Consider the following 23860-nt stretch of genomic DNA (forward strand, 5'->3'; position numbering starts at 1 on the left):
TACCAACACCCCTAGGGGTCTTCAAAATTAATGCTTTATAGGTTGTTCCTGCCAAATTAATCTGTGTTTTGGTTTATTTTGCCCCATATATATCTCCATTAAACAAAGGTGAGCTATTGCTGTTTTACTAATTTTCATCAAGTAATATTAGCCAGTAATATTCTGGTAACTGTGGAATACAACAGACATTTTTGTTACAGTTTTGTAACAAGTTTTTAGTGCAGAAGAACTGAAAATCATACATGCTGATTGAGGAAGTGGTCAATTATTTCCTAACACCTGGTACAAAGTCTCTTCAAGTGAAAACAATTCCCCTCAACCCACCCGTCTGTCAATCAAAAGCAGAGGAACCCTGAATCACAGCTTTTTGTATTTGTAAAACAACTCCTATGTTTCTATAAGTATATTAAGTTTATTACTTGTCTATTTATATACAGCAAAGTCCATTCAAAGATAAAACAACTTTTAGCACCAGTCATACTAAAAATACATTGCACCACTCAGAGATGCTACAAAGATTCTCATGAACTCTTACTAGTTCTAAACAGAAGATACAATAATTAACTTACTGTGTTTTATATAAAGATTTTACTGTGGTGGTACATAGCATACATAGTGTCTTGTCTTTTATTGCTTCTTCTAGGGACCCAGTTGTCAGTGAACTTACATAACTGGCTTTAAACCATGAATGGCCTCTCCTATTATTTTTTATAATATTTATATTGCCAACTGGACTGGGGTCCCATTGTGCTAGGTGCTGCACAAACATTAATCCAACGAGAAACCGCTGAACTGGAATTAATTTGCAAACTGGATACAATTAACTTAGGCTTGAATAAAGACTGGGAGTGGATGTGTAAAACTATTTCTCCTTATTTATTTCCCCTCCTACTGTTCTTGTAGAGTGCTGGAAATGGCCCACCTTGATTATCACTACAAAAGGTTCCTTCCCCCGGTCTCCTGCTGGTAATAGCTCACCTTTCTTGATCACTCGTTACAGTGTGTATGGTAACACCCATTGTTTCATGTTCTCTGTGTATATAAAATCTCCCCACTATATTTTCCACAGTATGCAGCCGATGAAGCGAGCTGTAGCTCACGAAAGCTTATGCTCTAATAAATGTGTTAGTCTCTAAGGTGCCACGAGTACTCCTTTTCTTTTTATAGTAATTACAGTCCCTCTCCCAAAGATCTTATACTTTAAAAGAAATATGTTTAATTAAATTACTAACCTAGAGTAGGATTATGCATTACCACCCACGAAGAAATTATGAGTTCTAGTTCAGTCTAATTTTCTATATAAAACATTTTTTTTCTCACCAGAAAATTACAAAATGCTATACAGCCATTGATGTACAACCTAAATTAGGAAAACAAAGTAGACAGTTTCAAAAGATGGCTGTGATGGGTTCCCCCCCCCATGGTGCCACCTGGAACTGGGGTACCACTGAGCAGCCATGACCCGCCAGCCTGTGCTCCCTTTATACTGTACTACTGTGACCACCCTGCCAAGCCCCCTCTCAGGCTCCAGCCTGCACTTTTACCAGCTCATACACAGATCAGGACTCACCCAGCTGCAGTTACATACAGACTCTGTGATCAGCTCTCCGTGGGCAGGCTTCAGCTAAGGAACTTCCCAGCTACTCAGGTACACACACCCCTTTGGGATATAAACCTGAAATTACACCATCTTGCACTGCACAGAGAACTATACAGCATAAGCTCATGAAATTCACCCTCTCACTCAATGTGGAGAGAAAATATACCACAGCTTTCTGCCCCAAGTTATTACTCCCGCACCCACTGGTTTTAGACAAAGCAAAAACAAATTGTTTAACTACAAAAGATAGATTTTAAGTGATTATAAGGGATAGCAAACAGATCAAAGTAGGGCTGTCAAGCGATTAAAAAAATTAAACACGATTAATCACTCTGTTAAACAATAAGAATACCATTCATTTAAATATTTTTGGATGTTTTCTACATTTTCAACTATATATTGATTTTAATTACAATATAGAATACAAAGTATACAGTGCTCACTTTCTATTTATTTTTGAATACAAATATTTGCACTATAAAAAAAAAGAAATAGTATATTTCAATTCACCTAATACAAGTACTGTAGTGCAATCTCTTTATCATGAAAGTTGAACTTACAAACGTAGAATTGTGTAAAAAAAAAAACCTACATTCAAAAATAAAACAATGTAAAACTTTAGAGCCTACAAGTCCACTCAGTCCTACTACAGCCAGTCGCTCAGACAAACAAGTTTGGTTACATTTGCAGGAGATAATGCCCACTTCTTGTTTACAAAGTCACCGGCATCACAAGATATTTACATGCCAGATGCGCTAAAGATTCATTTGTCCCTTTATGCTTCAACCACCATTCTAGGGGCCATGTGTCCATTTTGATGATGGGTTCTGCTCAAAAACAATCCAAAGCAGTGCGGCCTGACCCGCATGTTCATTTTCATTATCTGAATCAGATACCACCAGCAGAAAGTTGATTTCCCTTTTTGGTGGTTCAGATTCTGTAGTTTCCACATCGGAGTGTTGTTCTTTTAAGACTTCTGAAAGCATTCTCCATACCTCGTCCCTCTCAGATTTTGGAAGGCACTTCAGATTCTTAAAACTTGGGTCGAGTGCTGTAGCTACCTTTAGAAATCTCACATTGGTACCTTCTTTGTGTTTTGTCAAATTGGCAGTGAAAGTGTTCTTAAACATGAACATGTGCTGTGCTGGGTCATCATCCGAGACTGTTATAACATGAAATATATGGCAGAATGCAGGTAAAACAGAGCAGGGGACATTAAACTCCTCGGGGGAGAATTGTATCACGAATTTAATTAACACATTTTTTTAATGAGAGTCATCAGTATGGAATCATCTCCTCTGGAATGGTGGCCCAAGTATGAAGGCGTATGTTTAGCATAGCTGGCATATAAATACCTTGCAATGCCGGCTACAAAAGTGCCATGCAAATGCCTGTTCTCACTTTCTGGCGACATTGCAAATAAGAAGAGGGCAACATTATCTCCTGTAAATGTAAGCAAACTTGTTTGTTTTAGCAATTGGCTGAACAAGAAGTAGGACTGAGTGGACTTGTAGGCTCTGAAGTTTTAGATTGTTTTGTTTTTGAGTGCAGTTCTGTAACAACAACAAAAATCGACATTTGTAAGTTGCACTTTCACGAAAAAGACTGCACTACCATATTTGTATGAGGTGAATTGATAAATACCATTTATTTTGTTTATCATTTTTAATGTAATATACACTTTGATTTCAATCAAAGCATTTTCATATATATTGTATTCTGTAGGTGTCATAAATATAAAGGGAAGGGTAAACCCCTTTGAAATCCCTCCTGGCCAGGGGAAAGCTCCTCTCACCTGTAAAGGGTGAAGAAGCTAAAGGTAACCTCGCTGGCACCTGACCAAAATGACCAATGAGGAGACAAGATACTTTCAAAAGCTGGGAGGAGGGAGAGAAACAAAGGGTCTGTGTGTCTGTCTATATTCTGCCTTTGTCGGGGATAGACCAGGAATGGAGCCTTAGAACTTTTAGTAAGTAATCTAGCTAGGTACGTGTTAGATTATGATTTCTTTAAATGGCTGAGAAAAGAACTGTGCTGAATAGAATAACTATTTCTGTCTGTGTATCTTTTTTGTAACTTAAGGTTTTGCCTAGAGGGATTCTCTATGTTTTAAATCTAATTACCCTGTAAGGTATCTACCATCCTGATTTTACAGAGGGGATTTCTTTACTTCTATTTCTATTAAAAGTCTCCTTGTAAGAAAACTGAATGCTTTTTCATTGATCTCAGATCCAAGGGTTTGGGTCTGTGGTCACCTATGCAAATTGGTGAGGCTTTTTATCCAACATTTCCCAGGAAAGGGGGGGTGCAAGTGTTGGGAGGATTGTTCTTAAGATCCAAGGGTCTGGGTCTGTAGTCACCTAGGCAAATTGGTGAGGCTTTTTACCGAACCTTGTCCAGGAAGTGGGGTGCAAGATTTTTGGGGGAAAGACGTTTCCAAACAGCTCTTCCCCAGTAACCAGTATTTGTTTGGTGGTGGTAGCGGCCAATCCAAGGACAAAGGGTGGAATATTTTGTACCTTGTCAAGGTTCCTCCCCCACTCTGAACTCTAGGGTACAGATGTGGGGGCCTGCATGAAAAACCTCCTAAGCTTATCTTTACCAGCTTCGGTCAAAACTTCCCCAAGGTACAAAATATTCCACCCTTTGTCCTTGGATTGGCCGCTACCACCAGATCAGTTTCAAAGTCTTTATGTAAATCTTCAAGGTCCTCTGTCCCAGTGGTTCTCAAACTAGGGCCGTTGCTTGTTCAGGGAAAGCCCCTGGTGGGCCGGGCCGGTTTGTTTACCTGCCGCATCTGCAGGTTCGGCCAATCGCGGCTCCCACTGCCACTCCAGGTCAATGGGGGCTGCAGAAAACGGTGCGGGCCGAGGGATGTGCTGGCCGCCCTTCCTGCAGCCCCCATTGGGCCGGAGCGGCGAACCGCAGCCAGTGGGAGCCGCTATCGGCCGAACCTGCAGACGCAGCAGGTAAACAAACCGGCCCGGCCTGCCAGGGGCTTTCCCTGAACAAACAACAGCCCTAGTTTGAGAACCACTGCTCTATCCCTCTATCCAACTGGCAACTTTAAAGATGAAACCTGTTAAGAATGCCATGTCCCCTGAAATTACAAGGCCACACTTTTGGAACGCATTACTAGTGCAAATCAGAATGATCACAAATCTATGCTTTCAGACCCACAGTGTTAGTTTTGTCTCAAACACAAGTCAAAACTGCAAAGAAAGAAATAGCAAGAGGTAAGGCAAGAAAGGAGAGAGAAAAGAGGAAAACAGGATGGATGGAGGAGGAGACAGAAAAAAAAATTCATTGGCTCAGGGGAATTAGGAAAGAAAATTAGATACACCAAACCCATTGTGATTTAGTATCTCTCAGGAGGCGCTTACAAACTATGATAATGAGCATCACCATAAGAACCTAAGATCCTAGACAGGGAGATAGATATATGATCAAACGAAGGATGATCAAAAAATAGCCATATGAGACTGGACCATTGTTTCATCTCAAACAGCACTTGGTATTTGACAGTACTCAGTATCAAATTCTTCAGAGGATGGTGCAAGACACCCTGTCATGTACAATTAGAAATTAACCTGCCCAGAGAGAAGTCCGAGCCAAATCAGTCAGTGGTAGGTTTATGCATAAGCATGAGGCTTTGAATCCTTTAAAAAAATAATGGTGGCTAATGTAACTATGAATGTTCTCATTACCTATATAAAAGATCTAATCCTTTCATAACTATTGCTAATCGCTTTGTCTCAATCATGTTTTTTCAATCAGGGAGTGCCAGGGCTAATTATATGTTGTGTAACAATTTGATTTCCTTTTATCAATTCAAAAATTATTGCCTTTCAATTTCAATGGCTGTCCCTTTGTCCTTGTATTATGAAAAAAGGTAAGTAGTAATACCCAAACTATTTTCTCCATACCATTCCTTATTCTGTTCAAGTATCATGACTCTTACTCATGTCCTCTGTAAAAACTGCCACTATTTTCTCCCTCTCACACACACACACACGCATGTCTAATGGTTTTCAGTGCTTCTATTCCACTGTATCATTTTTGAGATGGGTAATCAGAACCACAATTTACAAGTTATGGAGACCATACATTACATTCTGTAAGGATCAAATCCCAAATCATAAGAATACAAAATATATTAGTACAGTTACACTACTGGACACCTGATTAATCAAAAGATATTGAGTGCACAGTGGTGAGAAAGATCAAAGAGAAAATTAGATCTAATTAAATAGTAATAGCAGGTGTCACCAACCACCCACATATAAATTTGACAAATGTCACAAAATGAAAAGGTTTACAGAAATAATTTCTTGACATCTTAAATGGCTGGCTACAGCTTGGAACAGCTAGTTCTAAAACATAAAAGAGAAGAGGATATTCTTGGTTTAGTCCTAGGTAACACACAAGAGTTGTTTCAAGAAATATAACTGAGCCATGAAGTAATAGTGACGACAATAAAATTAAGTTTAACATCCATGGGTGGGAATTAAACAAAAAACTAGCATGACAACATTTAATTTTAGAAAGAGAGCTTTCAAAAAATGAGGGCATCAGTGGAAAAAAAAATTAAGTGAAACAACCCTAAATTCAAAAGAGGAATTTGAAATTTTAAAGACTTGTCTACACAGAGGAAAAGCTTGCAGTAGCAAGTGCCTTTGTGTGCATTAAGCTCAACTGCCTGAGGCCACGCTCCATGTGTGGTAAGAGTGTCCACAGGGGGACTTAGTGCGGAGTAGCTAATGGTCTTTAAATTCACAACCCAGTTACTCCCTGGTGTAGACAAACCCTTAGATTGAGCATGGAGGTTGTTATTTAAGCATATCATAACTGAGTCAAAAAAGGCACGCATATGCCTCTATACAAAAAGATCTGGAAAGCAAGAAAAAAAAGTCACAGTATGATTAGATAGCAAATGTAAAGATGTTTTTCAATACAAACAGACATCCTTCAAAAAATGAAAATCCAGACCAGAACAACAGAAAGGAAAAGATATGCCAGGTAAGATAGATGAAAACTAGGAGGGAATTTGAAGATTAATAGCCAATAGTCCAATTTGGTGTCCTATATAAAATGAGTGGTACACTTAAGCTAGTTTCTAGCTAAGAAGAAACAACAACAAAAAGCCACTCTCACAACTGGCACCTTTGTTCACAGTATCAGTAGAGAGCCAAAGAACTAAACCAACATGGAAACTAAAATGCCTTTTTTCTCCTAGAGGTAGCACGTCCAGGTCAGAGTTAAGGCATATTGGCAGGATGGCATGGGAAAAGCTTGCTCTGCCATTGCCCATGCTGTCCCCATTCTACATATAAATAGAAATCTTCACGCTCCGAAGCGGTCAGTTCAATGTCAACAAAGTACACTTTAAAAAACTGCACACATTGCAAGCTGTGCAGCTAACTGAGATTATCACATACTCCAGATGTGTTGGCTGAAAGCCAAATGTCTTCATCCATCCTAGAAGTAAGGGTACACAATTTAATTGTTCTTCTTAAACTACATAATTACTTACATAAAATGTTTTTGCAACATTTTTGTAACAATTGGCTAATGAGCTGTTACCCATATGGTCAATTTTCTTCAGCTGATCAGATGCTCTTCACATCCATTTCTTAAAAACTGAAACATTCTTGTGTCTTATTGCTGACATATAAAAAGCATGTTACCACTCACATTTTACTGATTTATGGTTTACACTTTCAAAACAGGTTTTGAACACAAAACACTTTGTACCTTTCTAGGCTTAGAATTTAAGCTTACGGGGCTGGGTTGACCATTTAAAACAGTGCAGTGCTTTGTGGAAAACCTGGAACAAAGGGGTAATCTCAGAATTCTTGTTTTGGGGCTATTCAAGTGCAGATGCATCACTGAAGTTCTACAAACTTTGTGTTCAAAGCACAGAATGTCTGCTAAACCAGTCTGTCATTGCCCTATTTAAAGATGAGACACTGAGACAAGCTTCCCATTGGTTAAGCTTTGAAAAAAGGGTAAGTTAAGAAAACCAGAATTCTGCATTTATATTTCCATGCAGAAGTAAATTAAAATTAATTACATGAAGTCTGGACTATTCTAAACTATTTGGAAGAGTCATAGTGTTGCACCTATGTCAGGGAGCCAGTTCCATCTTATAAGCACTGCACAATACGGTATTTACTGAGCAGCAGGTTATGCAATGGAGTTCATTACTTCAGAAAAATAGTATCCCACATCCCTTTCTACAAATAAAAGTAATCCTTGTGCCCCCAAGAACCTCTAAATGCAAACTGGCAAGGAGCTGCAGAGGGGCTACTGGAATCTCACGAGTCTGGTGTGTTCATTCTAGTTCACCAAAGAAAGTAATGTGAGGTCTCAGATAAAAGGTGGAGTCACACTCGTCACCAATATCACTGCAATGCATGTCCAGACATTGAGTAAGGAGTTACGTACACATACAGGAAGTACGTTCTAAAAGTCTGCGTCTAGGGGTGCGGAGAGGATGGTCACCAACGAAGATGAAAAACAGACATCTGTAAGACAACGGATGTTAATCTATCTGTACAGAGACATTTTGATGGACCAGTAAAAGGCCAGGGACCACTACCGATAGCAACAAGTATGATGATCAACATTACACTAACAGGAGTCAAAACTTGTTGGCCTTTTTGCAGGCCTGTGCAGTTTAACATCACTAAACCAGGAGGGGACAGGGTTTGGGCAACCCCAAAGGGATTCTCTTCCTCAACTTTTGCCTGACCCTGCGCCCCTCCCTGATTAAATATGCTGTTGTATATGCTGGGGTCTGTGTTTTGGGAGAAAAGCAAGAAACTTATCTCTATTTGCCTTCTGGGATGCACCTGTCAGGGCGACAAGGCATGCAGACTCTGCAGAAACACATCTGGCTAATTAGTAATCTGAGGAAACCTCTTATTTAGATTTTGAAACTGCTTACCTAACAAGTTTTTTTGATTGACGTGTTATTGTATACTAACCAGGATAAATAAGGGGGGGGGAGCAGTTTAGACTCTTCAGGGACATAGTTTAGGTCCCCAACAGCAGCTGAAAGATGGTCCAATCAGAAGGCTGCCACTGTACCATGCAAAAGCCACACCAAACTTCAGTAATTATTGAGGGTTTGAGGTATTTGACTAACCTGTGGCTGATGTGTGTAAGTGCTTGAGACTAAATAAAGTATAGCTTTAAGTGAGAGCACTCTTGTATTGTGCTGTTTGTGCCAGGCATCTATCAGTCCGACGGCCGTGTCTCCATTGATCTAGTTCCTCACACCACCTCGCCCAGAGTAAAGGTACCAGAGCTTTGGGTTGAAAGAATCCTGGGTAACACATCTCTCTGTTTACCTGCACACCAAGTATTGTCACATTCACAATGGGCTTCCTATCACGAGTCTGAACTGAATGCAAATGAAGAATTGTAAGAACTTCAGAAAGAAACTAACAGGAAGAAAAAAAAACAAACAATGCGGGTGGAGGGTGAGAGAACCTTATCTTGAGGTGCACTTCAAATGTTTGCTTTACTATATTTGAGGGGAGAAGACGACATCTGGGTCCTCTTCACTAAGGAAGTAAATGTGTAGCAAGTTTGCTTCATGAAAAAGGGGTCTCAGCCTGGCTTGGCTGAAAATGTTGGAGAACTTTGTGTGAGATACAACTTCTTCACACAGAAAATTACTCTGTTAGTTAAGTTTAATCTCTAGAACAAATGTTATGATTTTATTTTATATGTAACCATTTGTTTCCAATATTGTTCCTCACCACCACTGCAATCTTTGTACTTTGATAATAAAGTTATTGTTTTCACTATAAATATATCTAAGTGCTGTGATGTTAAGCAAAGTGATGGTCCCAGTAATTCTGTGAGTGTTCAATGGATAAGGGGCTTGACACTGCAGGGGACACTCAGTGGACTTGAATGTTGATGTGTACATACCCTACATATAGACAGAGAAAAAGGACGGAGGAGGTATGGAAGGTAGTGCCTTTGATGTCAGAGGCTGGTGGTTTCAAGTAGTTGACTACAACAGGCACAGGTAAGACTTCTTCACAACCTTAGGAATTCCTGGGGAGTTTTGCACTTCTAAAGTACAGTCTCATATTGGCACTATAACAAACTCTTATATTAGTAGCTTTGTGAAATTTGGGAAGTCACAGACCAACACACATTATTTGCCTTGTCTATATTTAGGCTAATCTTCCTAAGCCTGAAAAAAAAATATGGGATGGGGAAGCACAATAGAGATAATATATTGAATTCTACTTATTTGATCAATATTACACACACAAAAAAAAAAAAAAAAAATGAAAAGAGCTGGCACCATCAATTACAAATACCGCATGGCATTTGAAAGGTCTTTTATCTCTAATGTCAGATAGTACTTCAAAGCTCTTTTAATATTAGCTTGATCATTCTCAGAAGTTTACTCACGGTCTCCCATTATTTACATTACATGTATTGAAACCAAAAGATCTTATACAGAAGCCAGTATTTCTCTTTGTTAGTTTGAAAACCAGACACGTACTCTCTACTACTACTTTGCCCAAATACATTTAATTGGTCTGTGCAATTCTTCCTGCATTTTAATGACAAAATTAAAATTACATACTCCAAGAATTTCCCATAAATTGCACTCAAGAAAAGACCCTTCCCCTAATGTGTTTTTCTCATTGTTATAAATAGTTATTCAAACACTGTCTTTTAACATCAGCACACAAGCTCCCGTTGAAAGCATGTCCTATTCCCAGCATTATTTCAAAGTCTAGTTACTCATACCTTTGCAGCTCTGTAATGTTGGTACTTAGCTTAAACCCAAGCTTAAAAAACAGACATATGGAAATACTGGAATAGGAGGTTTTTGCAGGAAACCAAAACCTTAGCTATCCAAGCATAGTTGGCTGTGGAACAAATGCTCTCCATTTTTGATTTATCCACCAGAGATGTACTCATCCCACTGGACCATTTCTTAGAATACTTTCTTAGACCTTCAACTACATTTACAACCTACAGTAATTCAAACTGATCTCAAAGTCATAGATGCCTTGTAAAACAAAGTGTTCTGACCGATATCTGAGGATCTACAAACTTATATAACTTTAGTGGCCAAAGTCCCAAGACAGCCTTCTCTACTAACCATCTAAAAAAATATCAAGGTTCCAAAGCAAAGGGTGATGTAGGGTGGAAAATATATTCCAAGAATCAGAAGATCAAGACATGCAAGTAATGCACTCATCCATACCACTAATTGCTTGGAAAACTATCAAGGAAATCAACACTTCATGTAGTTAGAAATTATTATTACCAACATTTGCCAAAAAGTTCTAAAGCAAAACAGTACTCAAGTTCCAGTGATGCTTCATAAAGGTCAAAATATAAGAAACTTTAAATAGCTAATTTTCACCAGTATGGATCGATCCAATCCCCATAACCAAACAAACAGAATGTGACTAAAAGAGTAAGAACCATTTCACATATCAGAAAGACAAAGCAGCTTTCTTTTCTACATAATCCTAATTTAATATTTATTTTTGAAATCCCTAAGCCTCCTGAAACTTCTGGCACCTGATGCATTATGTGCATCTGAACACTGTTTTCTGTGTGTGTACTAAATTATAAGCTCTTTGGAACAGGAACCTTATCTTATACAATACAAAGCCCGTTGTCAAACAGTAACATTTTTCCTCAAAATGTGCATTACAATTTGAACAGAAGCAGCTACATTTTTATGTGAAATTAGAACACCTAGCCACATATTAATCTCCACACCACGGCACGTAAGTACAAATTCTGCTCTTGGATATTCAGTGAGGTTTAAGACTCCCAGTGACTTTGAACAGAACTGAAAGGGCAGAATTTGGCATTTAGTTTTGATCTTGTTCCCCAAAGCATAGAATTTTTTTTTTTTTAATACCATAGCTCTATTTTTTCCACACTATCATCGCACATGGATGTACTTTAATTGTAGGTTTCAGAGTAGCAACCGCGTTAGTCTGTATCCGCAAAAAGAAAAGGAGGACTTGTGGCACCTTAGAGACTAACCAATTTATTTGAGCATAAGCTTTCGTGAGCTACAGCTTACTTCATCGGATGCATGTTTATTCCCCACCCCCACCTTTCCTCAGACTTTCTTGTCAACTGCTGGAAATGGCCCACCTTGATTATCACTACAAAAGCTTCTGCCCCCACTCTCCTGCTGGTAATAGCTCACCTTACCTGATCACTCTCCTTACAGTGTGTATGGGTAACACCCATTGTTTCATGTTCTCTGTGTATATAAATCACCCCACTGTATTTTCCACTGCATGCATCTGATGAAGTGAGCAGTAGCTCACGAAAGCTTATGCTCAAATAAATTGGTTAGTCTCTAAGGTGCCACAAGTACTCCTTTTCTTTTTAATTGTAGGGCATTTATTCCATGTAGTTCATATAATACGTTAATCAATAAAGTCCTCTAAATTTAAGCTCATAAATAGTCCCACTGAAGTGAATAAGACTACTCATGTGCTTTAAAATTATGTACCTGCCTACCTAAGCATTTTGCTGAATCAGAGCCGAAGAGTCAGAGCAATATTCTAGTACTCTACATACAAAGTGCCTTTTCCCACCAGAGCTACTTAAATCAATAGTGCCAAAAGTCAGTCTATTTTGGAGGCTATAGGGTTAAATTTGATATGTTGTTATGCTCTAACCTCATGCTTCAGAACTAGCTAAATTGGGATCAGAATGCTGACTTAAAAGTTCCAGTACATAGAAAATAATCTGCGATGCATTCAGGGATACCAGATATTGACATAATTAGAGGTGTGACTAGAAGAAAAATCTAATAAAACTGCCTTGTACTACCAATTATTTTCTACCTCTACTCTGGTGTTACATTTCACAACATCTTGTTACTGAAGAGTTTCCCTAACTTACTATTGTCAGATATTCATCTGTGTTCTCTCAGACTATATATTACATTTATTTAGTTAAGAAGATAAAACTTTTCTCTCTGTAATATTCAGGACACAAATTTGAGACAACTTAAACATAATAATAGGGCCTTTCTTAGCTAACCCAATACAATTAAGTATGAAAAAACTGAAAATAGCACATTCCAAATCACAGTATCGGAAATAATTTATTCGCTCAGATTTCCAGTTTAGATTTATTTTTAAAAACAGTGTTTTACATGACGTGTTACCAAAACATTGCCTACAGGAAAGCAACAACAAATGTGTGATTAGGAAAGCTAGCATGATATTTAAGAATTTACAAGTTATTTGACAGGTTTCAGAGTAGCAGCCATGTTAGTCTGTATCCGCAAAAAGAAAAGGAGGACTTGTGGCACCTTAGAGACTAACCAATTTATTTGAGCATAAGCTTTCGTGAGCTACAGCTCACTTCATCGGATGCATGCAGTGGAAAATACAGTGGGGAGATTTTATATAGAGAGAGAACATGAAACAATGGGTGTTACCATACACACTGTAACAAGAGTGATCAGGTAAGGTGAGCTATTACCAGCAAGAGAGGGGGAAAAAAAACCAAAACACCTTTTGTAGTGATAATCAAGGTGGGTCATTTCCAGCAGTTGACAAGAACGTCTGAGGAACAGTTTGGGGGGGGGGGGAAATAAACATGGGGAAATAGTTTTACTTTGTGTAATGACACATCCACTCCCAGTCTTTATTCAAGCCTAATTTAATGGTGTCCAGTTTGCAAATTAATTCCAATTCAGCAGTCTCTCGTTGGAGTCTGTTTTTGAAATTTTTTTGTTGAAGAATTGCGACTTTTCCCCTCACTGTTCCTCACACGTTCTCTTGCCAACTGCTGAAAATGGCCCACCCTGAGTATCACTACAAAAGGTTTTTTGTTTGTTTGTTTTTTTTCCTCTCCTGCTGGCTATAGCTCACCTTACCTGATCACTCTCCTTACAGTGTGTATGGTAACACCCATTGTTTCATGATCTGTGTATATAAATCTCCCCACTGTATTTTCCACTGAATACATCCGATGAAGTGAGCTGTAGCTCACGAAAGCTTATGCTCAAATAAATTGGTTAGTCTCTAAGGTGCCACAAGTACTCTTTCTTTTTGCAAGTTATTTGAGAAAACTATGCAACTTCAATGGACCAATCTCCTCTAGTAACCATCTTTAAAAAGGAAAAAGCAAAATACATGCAGTCTTTGGACTTACGACACAATTGGTTCCTTATAATTGCATCGTAAGTCGGAACTCGGAACCGCAATCTACTCTGTTGCGGGACCAAGCATTGTAAACTCAAAACCTATAGTCGTAAGTCGAATCAGGGTATCAATGTAGAAGTGTCGTAAGTGCCATTCTTTGTAAGTCAAATGTCATAAAGTCAAGGACTGCCTGTAGCACCTACTCTTGCCCAAAATAAACATAATAGTATAAACATACTTCCCTATCCAGATTACAGAATTCAGATTTCAACACTGCAACCTCAAAACAAACAACAGAAGTAAAGCTATTGCAATACACTAAAAGCCAAAACCAATTTAAGATACCAATAAAACTATAAATTTTCCTGTATTTTGGACACATGTAAAACTAGCAGCTGACAACAAATGAAATAAATGCCAAACATGTAAAATGAAGGTTGGTATTTCTCCAATTCCTTTCCTGCTCCCTACAGTTGTTTTAGCACTGTCATTATCTCTGTTCCTTCACATAATCTTATGCTGGTGGAAGAGCCTTTTCCTGTAACTCCTGCCCTCTTGTATAGAATCCTTACCGTTCTCTGTCTCATCAATTCATCATACACAATTAAAAAAACTGCTCATCACCAAACTAGTATTGAGGGAACTCCAGCAGCAGTGTAGTGACGCATGAGCGATTACTGAACACTGTGCAGAACAGCAGGTTAGCCTCCCATGGCCACGCTCCTGACTCTTCAAAGTATGCTGTCTGAGGACCAGGAATCTGGATCCAGCCTCATTCTTTTAAGATAGGTTTCAGAATAGCAGCCGTGTTAGTCTGTATTCGCAAAAGAAAAGGAAGAGTACTTGGGGCACCTTAGAGACTAACAAATTTATTTGAGCATAAGCTTTCATGAGCTACAGCTCACTTCTTCGGATGCATGATGAAGTGAGCTGTAGCTCACAAAAGCTTATTATGCTCAAATAAATTTGTTAGTCTCTAAGGTGCCACAAGTACTCCTTTTCTTTTAAGATAGTGGCACTCAACAGACATGCTTCTCTGGCAGGTTTAATATAGCTACAAGAGGAGATTAAACCTGATCACTAGCTCCCTATGCGTACTCTGTCCTACCACTGAGTATCATGAGTAGGTACAGCTGTAACATCCTTGTCAGGTTCTCTGACCTCACCCCAACATCACAGTCAAAACTCGGCTGGGGCTTGTAATCAGAATTTGAGAATTCACTGGCATTTTTCAATAATAGCTGGGATAACCCTGGTATGCTGGCCAACATTTCCCCATCAATAAAAGACAGACTGATATGCAAGTCTGTGTGAGAGCTACTGCTGAGAACATAGTGGCAGTCAGTCGCATTAGTATATATAGTCCCACTCTGAACTCTCAGGATAAAAAGCCCCAATTACTACAATAAGCCCTATGCAGGCAGACTCCATGACTCATTGAAGCCTAATCTTTTACAGTAAAATGCTTTGGCATATGAAGGACGCTATTATATAAACCTAAAAGGAATTGAGTAGTTACACAGAAAAATATTTTTCATTTGTAGTTACACGTGAATATAAAACTAACAAGTTTTTTTCAAAAAGAAAAGGAATACTTGTGGCACCTTAGAGACTAACAAATTTATTTGAGCATAAACTTTCGTGAGCTACAGCTCACTTCATCAGGTACATTCACACATCCAATCATTTATTATGCCTTTAATACTTCCTAATTATTAAATCTTAATACATTTCTTTTTACAAGACTTTGGAATACAATTGCTGACATTCAAAAATAGCCTAATTTTTCATCCAATCATAGCATCAGGTTTCCATATATAAGGTATTTCAAAACTCCGAACTTCCAGATATTTTTTAAAGTTTAAAACTGTACTTTTAAATTGGCAATATCAGAGTGAATGCTACCAAGTTTTTCAGAAGTCATAAACCAACAAATGCACTTCAGCTGAAAAAATATCTAGGGCACTAATTAATAATTAAATTAAGCAGGACACAAAGCAAATTTTTAAAATGCTTAATATTTGAAAGGTATATCTTTAGATGATTTATCTATCATCTTAATAAAGTAGTACTTTTTGGTGAGAAATATAATAGAGTTTTTCAATATTCTAAGGTATTCTAGTCACTTAAATATGCATTTCTTATTGCAATATGTATGGTAATAATTTATCTTTTAATGGAAATTAATAATCAGTATCTTTGTTTTGTTGCTGGTGTGGGTTTTTAATGCCTTTTTCTGAGTTCACCCTAAAAGGGACAATTATGCTACCTATCTTATATTTAGTTACAATATACTTGCTCCCAGTCATTCGTGAAAAACAGACATCTTTAAAAATAATGTCGTAAGTATATACAAAATATATTTGCTTCTAAAAATAAAATATGCCTCTTGTGATCTAGAAGAATTATACTTTGAAACTATAATTAGCACACTTTGAAAAACTAACTAGTTTCACTTTCTATCTGCATACTTTTCAAAGTTTTTAATTTCTAGCAGCTTTATAAAGATTAAATACAAACCTGTCTAAACAAGTTCACCGGACAAAGTCCAATCTGATTTACTCTATATTGACTTTACATCTATTCTGGGATCCGTAAATCTGAAGATTGCGCCATACAATCTAAAACTGTAATTTTCTTTCCAGCTTCATTTTGTGGTTTATATTACCACCAGAAATTCCTGTTAGAAATAGTACCTCTTGCTGTCCAGATGAAGGCAGTTTGTTCTCTATATTCTTTTTTAAAAAAGTAAACTACTGCAATGGGAATATGCTCAGCATCACCTGAAGACAAAAGGCACAACGGACACTTTGCCATTATTTTACCAATGTAAGCAAAGTAAAGTGAAACCTGAAAACTGTGGGCAAAAAATACCCAGTATCGAGGTGCCATGCAACGGTTTAACACACTGCTTAAGAGCTGTAGTAAGAGCCAAGTCCTGTTCCCAATGGAATCACTGGGAGCTGTACTATTCAATTACAACAGGAATTTGTCCCTCATGAGGTGTGTGTAAAGGGCATCACACAGGCTTTGAAGGATGCACTGGGATGAATTGCACCCAGAAGGAGTTTATGACATTTTCCCTGCAGCTATACAGTCTGACATTTTAGCACTCACTAGATGTCTTGGCTCTTTTACAGATAGCCTTTGTAAATTTCAACATTTAAAAATATCATTGCGATAGGTACTTTTTACCTGCATTGTAATTTTTGTGCTGGCACGTAACAATGGAGGAATATTTTTCCCTTACCTCCTTCTCAGGTGGTCTTGCAGGAGTCTCTGTTCTACTTTCTTTTAGTTTACGTGCATTTTCAAGCTGGGCTTGAAGCTTTGAAGCTAAATCCTTTAAAGAAAATGATAAAAATGAATTAGTTCAGTTGTCTTCACTCTTATTTACAAAAATGTATCTCCCAACTGTCCATTTCTCTTGCTTCTTCATGAATCATAGAATCACAGAATATCAGGGTTGGAAGGGACCTCAGGAGGTCATCTAGTCCAACCCCCTGCTCAAAAGCAGGACCCATACCCAATTAAATCATCCCAGCCAGGGCTTTGTCAAGCCTGACCTTAAAAACTTCTAAGGAAGGAGATTCCACCACCTCCCTAAGCAACGCATTCCAGTGTTTCACCACCCTCCTAGTGAAAATGTTTTCCTAATATCCAACCTAAACCTCCCCCACTGCAACTTGAGACCATTACTCCTTGTCCTGTCCTCTTCCACCACTGAGAATAGTCTAGAACCATCCTCTCTAGAACCACCTCTCAGGTAGTTGAAAGCAGCTATCAAATCCCCTCTCATTCTTCTCTTCTGCAGACTAAACAAACCCAGTTCCTTCAGCCTCTCCTCATAAGTCATGTGTTCCAGACCCCTAATCATTTTTGTTGCCCTTCGCTGGACTCTCTCCAATTTATCCACATCCTTCTTGTAGTGTGGGGCCCAAAACTGGACACAGTACTCCACATGAGGCCTCACCAATGTCGAATAGAGGGGGACGATCACGTCCCTCGATCTGCTCGCTATGCCCCTACTTATACATCCCAAAATGCCATTGGCCTTCTTGGCAACAAGAGCACACTGCTGACTCATATCCAGCTTCTCGTCCACTGTCACCCCTAGGTCCTTTTCCGCAGAACTGCTGCCTAGCCATTCTGTCCCTAGTCTGTAGCTGTGCATTGGGTTCTTCCGTCCTAAGTGCAGGACCCTGCACTTATCCTTATTGAACCTCATCAGATTTCTTTTGGCCCAATCCTCCAATTTGTCTAGGTCCCTCTGTATCCTATCCCTGCCCTCCCGCGTATCTACCACTCCTCCCAGTTTAGTATCATCCGCAAATTTGCTGAGAGTGCAATCCACACCATCCTCCAGATCATTTATGAAGATATTGAACAAAACCGGCCCAATGACCGACCCCTGGGGCACTCCACTTGACACCGGCTGCCAACTAGACATGGAGCCATGTTTTGTTTATTTTTTAACACACCAGCTCACAGGTATATAGAAGTACTACTAACTGTAATGCCAGTGCCATTTGAACGATTCCTTATTATAGGTACAAAACCAGAAATTTTTCCAAACAATTTAAAAAACAGATGCATCTGAAGCATTATGGTGCATATCATTTTAAAAAATAGCACTTCCATAACACATTACATTTTCAAATGCACTGTTCAAATATTAATGAATTTATGCTCATAAAATCTGTTGGTAAGCATAACGGCCATTATACAGACGGGAAAGCAGATAGAGGTAATTCTAACCTAATGTAATGTACACCCTTTTCCAACACCCTGAGTTTATAAGTTGCACAAAAAGTCTAAGGGAGCAAATCTTACAGCTGCTTCTACTATATAGATTTACCCTCCCTTACATACCACCTCGGAATTTGGGCCTTGAGTCTAATTTGAGTTCTGGGTGACCCAAAGATGGAAAAGTGAGGCCTATTTGCATTCTCCCATTAGTAGTTTTCCCTGATATAGTCTTCTCTTCTGTTCCTCATTATACAGACAAGGTGGGTGAGATAATTGGACCAACTTCTGTTGGTGAGAGAGACAAAACTTTTGAGCTACACAGCGCTCTTCCTCATGTCTGGGAAAGGTACTGAGAGTTTCACAGCTAAACACAAGATTGAACAGATAGTTCCCTTCCAATATGTGCTAACTACTTATGCTGAACTGTCTGTTCAATTCTGTATTTAATTGTGACACTCTCAGTATCTTTCTGCAGACCCAAAGAAGAGCTCTGTGTAACTTGAAAGTTTGTCTCTCTCACCAACAGAAGCTGGTCCAATAAAAGGTATCACCTCACCCACCTTGTCTCTCTAATATCCTGGGACCAACACGGCTACAACAACACTGCATAGTTCCTATTACGTAAATCACAGCAATTTAGACTCAATGGGCTAAATTCAGAGCAGTAGAGCAAAAAGTAACAAATTAATTCATTTGATTTACATTTATTATTAAACAAGGTAATCTGGCCTAAATTGCTGATTCCACACAATGATAAAAATTAATTAAAATAATTAATATGAAATTAACAGCAACATAACAATTTTGACTATTACTAACTGAAATCAAACAAAATTGCAAAATAACTCACATATATATCATTTGTACGTACAAGAGTGCTTTTACTGAGAATATTTTCTTCTGTTACTTAAAAGCACACCAACAGCTTAAAAATCATACTTCTATCCAAATGTTTCCCAGTATTGTTATAAGCATCAGCTAAGATTACCAAGACTGAAAATTAGAGTATTAGAAAAATTATGGGTTTCCCATGTCCCCCACAATTTTGATTACTTTATGCATTTTGTAGTATTTGGTGTATAGTCAGTTTCACTGCTTTCCCTGTAGGGCCAGATACCCAATTTCTCCCATTTGTGTGGGTTTTTCCAAACATCAATAGGGAAGAGAAAAATATTCAAAAATACAAATTTAAAATCCCCCAAATTGGCAGGAAGACTTAGGGGGAAAGATGTAGTATCTGAAATTACTTTAGTTCACTAAAAGTTAGCTTTTATTTCTTTTCAAAGCTGATTAGATTTCAGCTTGGCAATGTCTCTTTAAGAGCTATCTCTGTTTAAAAATATGCTGCGTACACATTTATTCTGATGATTATGCAAAGGGAAAAACAAAATACTGATGTAAAATAAGATCTGGAAATAGTAATTTATAATGTATAGGGTAACCAGATAGCAAGTGTGAAAAATCAGGACGGGGTGGGCAGGTAACAGGTGCCTATAAAAGAAAAAGCCCCAAATATTGGGACTGTCCCTATAAAATCAGGACATCTGGTCATGCTAACAATGTATCATTTTCTCATGTGAAACAGTTTTTAAAACGTGTAATACTGACTTTGGAAATACCAATAGGACACACAGATCTGTGTGAAAAATAATCTGTGAGGGCATCCTAAATTAAAAAAAAGTCTGAAAACCACTTCTTGTTCCCCACACAAAGTTATAATCTTATTTGTGACTTCACAATTACAGTAGTTGCTGTAGAGATGATGTCAAACAGAATTATTGCTTCAGGGAGACTTATGCAGCAAGCATAGATGCATGAGAAAAAATCCTTAGAAACAAAAAAAAAATACATAAAGGACCACACTGGTTAAATTGTTTCTAAAATGGACATTTTTCACCATTCTCCATTAGGTTTTTGCAGTATGTCTTTAAGAGCATCTATGCAAGACACAATAACTTGCAAAACATACCCTCAATCTAACACAATGAGACTGACCTGGCTGACGCCTCCAGCCTCTACCACAATACACATGACAAATAATAAATACATACATACATAAATAAATAATACACAAAAATTGGGGGGCATATGTCAATCTACTGGTGTTCCCAGAACTGAGAGTTACCGTTACCTCTCTCAGCATCAGCAAACCACACTGTGTCAGAGAGTGGAAGTTAGTTGGACAGTTTCTCTTATCACCATTAGCTAAAAGGCATCAGATAAACCAGTACTATGTATCTATAGTGTTATGTAACGAACATATCTTTTTGGAATCAAGAGTCTTTCAAATCACACAGCGATGTTCCTGACTTTTCGGTCTGCTTTAGCAGTTCCAGTTCAGACGGTGGTGCCAAATCTGCAGCTGCTAGGAGCTTCAGAGGCTCGTAGGGAGCTCACCCCACCAGGGTCAGGTTACAATCGTAATCTTGATGCTTAGCCCTCATGTACTACTGCAGGGCAGCATGGTCTACGAGGGTCTGCTGATTGAGCTCTGTGGCGATAACATGATCCACAGGAAATCTTCCACCTTTATTTTGAAATTGGCAGGAGCACATTGCAAGTTTCCCCTTCCTCCTGTTCACCAGAAAACCTCTATACACTATTCTCTAACTCTCACCATAAGGAGAAAATTATTTTTGACATGTTCCCTATTCTACAAACCCCTATGGGCTTGAATCCCCTCCCCCCTTGACCACAGGGTATAGCTATTTGTAGGAGAAGTTATGAAGAAGGTTGCACATTAAATTCTGAACCTGATCAAATGGCTTTTCATCATGCTTTGGTCAAAAGGAGAGGCCAATTCAAGCCCTGTGAGCTACAGTACATGCCATCTGCAGTATGTCAGAGCAATCTTCAAAAACCTTACCAAATTTCCCATTAGTTCTGCTTTCACAATCTTGGCTCCCAGTCTGTTCATCTCCTCTTCACTAAGGGCCTGGGGAGTCCCATCCTTTGAAGTATGTCTGGTTGAAATACCACAAACGTTCACAGCCCATAGGAAACAAAAAAATATTTACCTAATTAACAATCATTGCACTGGCAAACATGTTCAAGTGTTGAAAGAAATTTAAAACAATCATAATCACAACTATCCCTCTACAAATCCTTTTATAGTCACTAAATCTCTCTAAAGGACAGACAAGACCTTTTGAAAAAGATGTGTAACCATGATGTGCATAAAGCTATATATTCCTTTAGTTTTGGGATCTTTTAGGATGAAAGGCACTAAGTATTGTACATTTTCTTGGCTCGAGGGAACAGTAAATAACCCATAGCAGGTAAAAGTGGGCTGTGCATACAGTATAGCTTCCTGACAGGACAGACCAGCTGGGTCCAGAGTTAGTCCTTCAAGCAGTACCAAATCATCCTGCCTGGAAACAGCCAAAGACCCTTCCTCCTCTCTAGCACTGAACCTTGGACTCCATCTCGTAACAAGAAGTCTGTTTATAAACCCTGAAGCAGTAATTCTGTTCATGACATCTCCACAGCAAGAAAACCTACCAGTTGTTTATCCACTTGGAGGTTATGTAGTTCTTCATTTCCCAAAGCTTAAGTTGTTCTTAGATTTATCTACTCAGAGGACAACCTTTGGTTATGAAAATATTATAGTTCATATATTAGAATCCACACTGAAAGTTAATTGGTGACATTTGTAAATAAAATCTCTCCTAGAAATTTTGTTCCTATTCTGGGGGATATGATGGCCTACTGGACTAGGAGTCAGAAATGCATGAGTCCCAATCCCTCTCTCTGCCATTGATTTACCAAGTGGCTTTACACAAAATATTTCACCAGAATTGTTCCAAGACTGAACTTCCTCATCTGTAAAATGGAGTTAAAAATACAAAGGGCAGTGGTAGGAATAATTAGTGGTCATATTGTGGTTTAAAGATTGAAAGTGCTAATAATAATTTTTAAAAATGCAGGCTAGCTGGTATCTATCCTAAACAGACATCTCCAGAAGATAAATTAATTTATAACCCTTAGGAAGACTTAAAAACAAACTTAGATTGCATTCAGCAAAATAATTCATTGCTCTTCCACCGCTCAGCTACTGAAAACCAAATATTGCTGGACAGCTAGAATCATTTCCCAGTTACGTAAGTAAGGCCACAGAGAACCAAATTGGCTGAAAATGTATGAAAATCTCTTCCATCCAGACACATGGCATTTGATGTCTAAATTACTTGAGCCTTAAAATAGTCCATTTATACCTGATACAGCTGGAAATTTATACCTATAAGATGTATATCTAGCCAGTAAAACAGTTCCTATTGAGAGAAGAATGCACTTCCCACCCCAAGCTGACTGAATATATGCTCTCAGCTCTCTTTTTAGCTGTTGGAAGACACATTCCATTTTGAGGCTCACCCAGGACAACCTTGTTATGGCAGTGTGACCCTCTGTACCTCAAAGTAGCACCCTGGAAACCCCCATATTCAACACGGTGATATGAGTATGATATTTTTGTACAAAGTTTTGTCATTTTATATAAAGTATACCTTGTGAGGTATCATTTTGAAAATATTGACCTGTTGAACATTAATATCCTGTTGGATTTATGTACTATCATTGTATGTGAAGTTATGAAGCATTGCTATATGTTACTGAAATATGGTGTGAGGCTGGGAGATGCCCACAGCCAACCTTTCAATTGCAAAGGATCAGCAAGATGTACTGACAGCTCATTAAAGGGAATCCACTCTTCCAATGGCCATCCCAGAGACTTCTCATAGAGAGCATGTATACAATGGAGACTGCTTCACCAATAGGGACTGCCTGATCCCCACGTCACAGCAAAAATCTTTCCAGCAAGGTAGTAGAAAATATAAAAGAAGGGAAGAGACATCATAAATTGGCCTTCTCCCTCCATCTCCCCCCTCCAACACCTGGAGGACAAAGACTTTGAACTGGGGAAGGGTGGTCTGGTCCAGTCTGTGCACTGAGGACCTGTAACCTACTTGTACCATCTGTCAGGGTGAGACACTGCTTGATTCAAATCCGGCTTAGTTTGTAGAACTTAAACTGCATGTTTATTTTTGTTTGTAAGTAACCAATTCTCATCTCTATGCCTAGTACTTACTATCGCTTAAAATCTCTTCCTGTAGTTAGAAAAGGAGTACTTGTGGCACCTTAGAGACTAACCAATTTATTTGAGCATAAGCTTTCGTGAGCTACAGCTCACTTCATCGGATGCATACTGTGGAAACTGCAGAAGACATTATATACACAGAGACCTGTATATAATGTCTTCTGCAGTTTCCACAGTATGCATCCGATGAAGTGAGCTGTAGCTCACGAAAGCTTATGCTCAAATAAATTGGTTAGTCTCTAA

The 23860-nt window shown here is 38.5% G+C and overlaps 1 protein-coding gene across 3 annotated transcripts in view; it reads right to left on the reverse strand.

Annotated features, from left to right (window-relative positions):
* Positions 1-23860, reverse strand: part of CWF19L2 (CWF19 like cell cycle control factor 2) — a 162009-nt gene that overhangs the window by 83980 nt on the left and 54169 nt on the right. For all 3 annotated transcript variants that reach the window (XM_073338733.1, XM_073338742.1, XM_073338749.1), the window contains 2 exons: positions 21392-21488; positions 17027-17119 (listed from right to left, as the gene is read on the reverse strand). In XM_073338733.1, coding sequence (XP_073194834.1) covers positions 17027-17119; positions 21392-21488 — 190 coding nt within the window. The remainder of the gene's footprint in view (positions 1-17026; positions 17120-21391; positions 21489-23860) is intronic.

The sequence above is a fragment of the Lepidochelys kempii genome, chromosome 1 (assembly GCF_965140265.1).
Source record: "Lepidochelys kempii isolate rLepKem1 chromosome 1, rLepKem1.hap2, whole genome shotgun sequence".
NCBI lineage: Eukaryota > Metazoa > Chordata > Testudines > Cheloniidae > Lepidochelys > Lepidochelys kempii.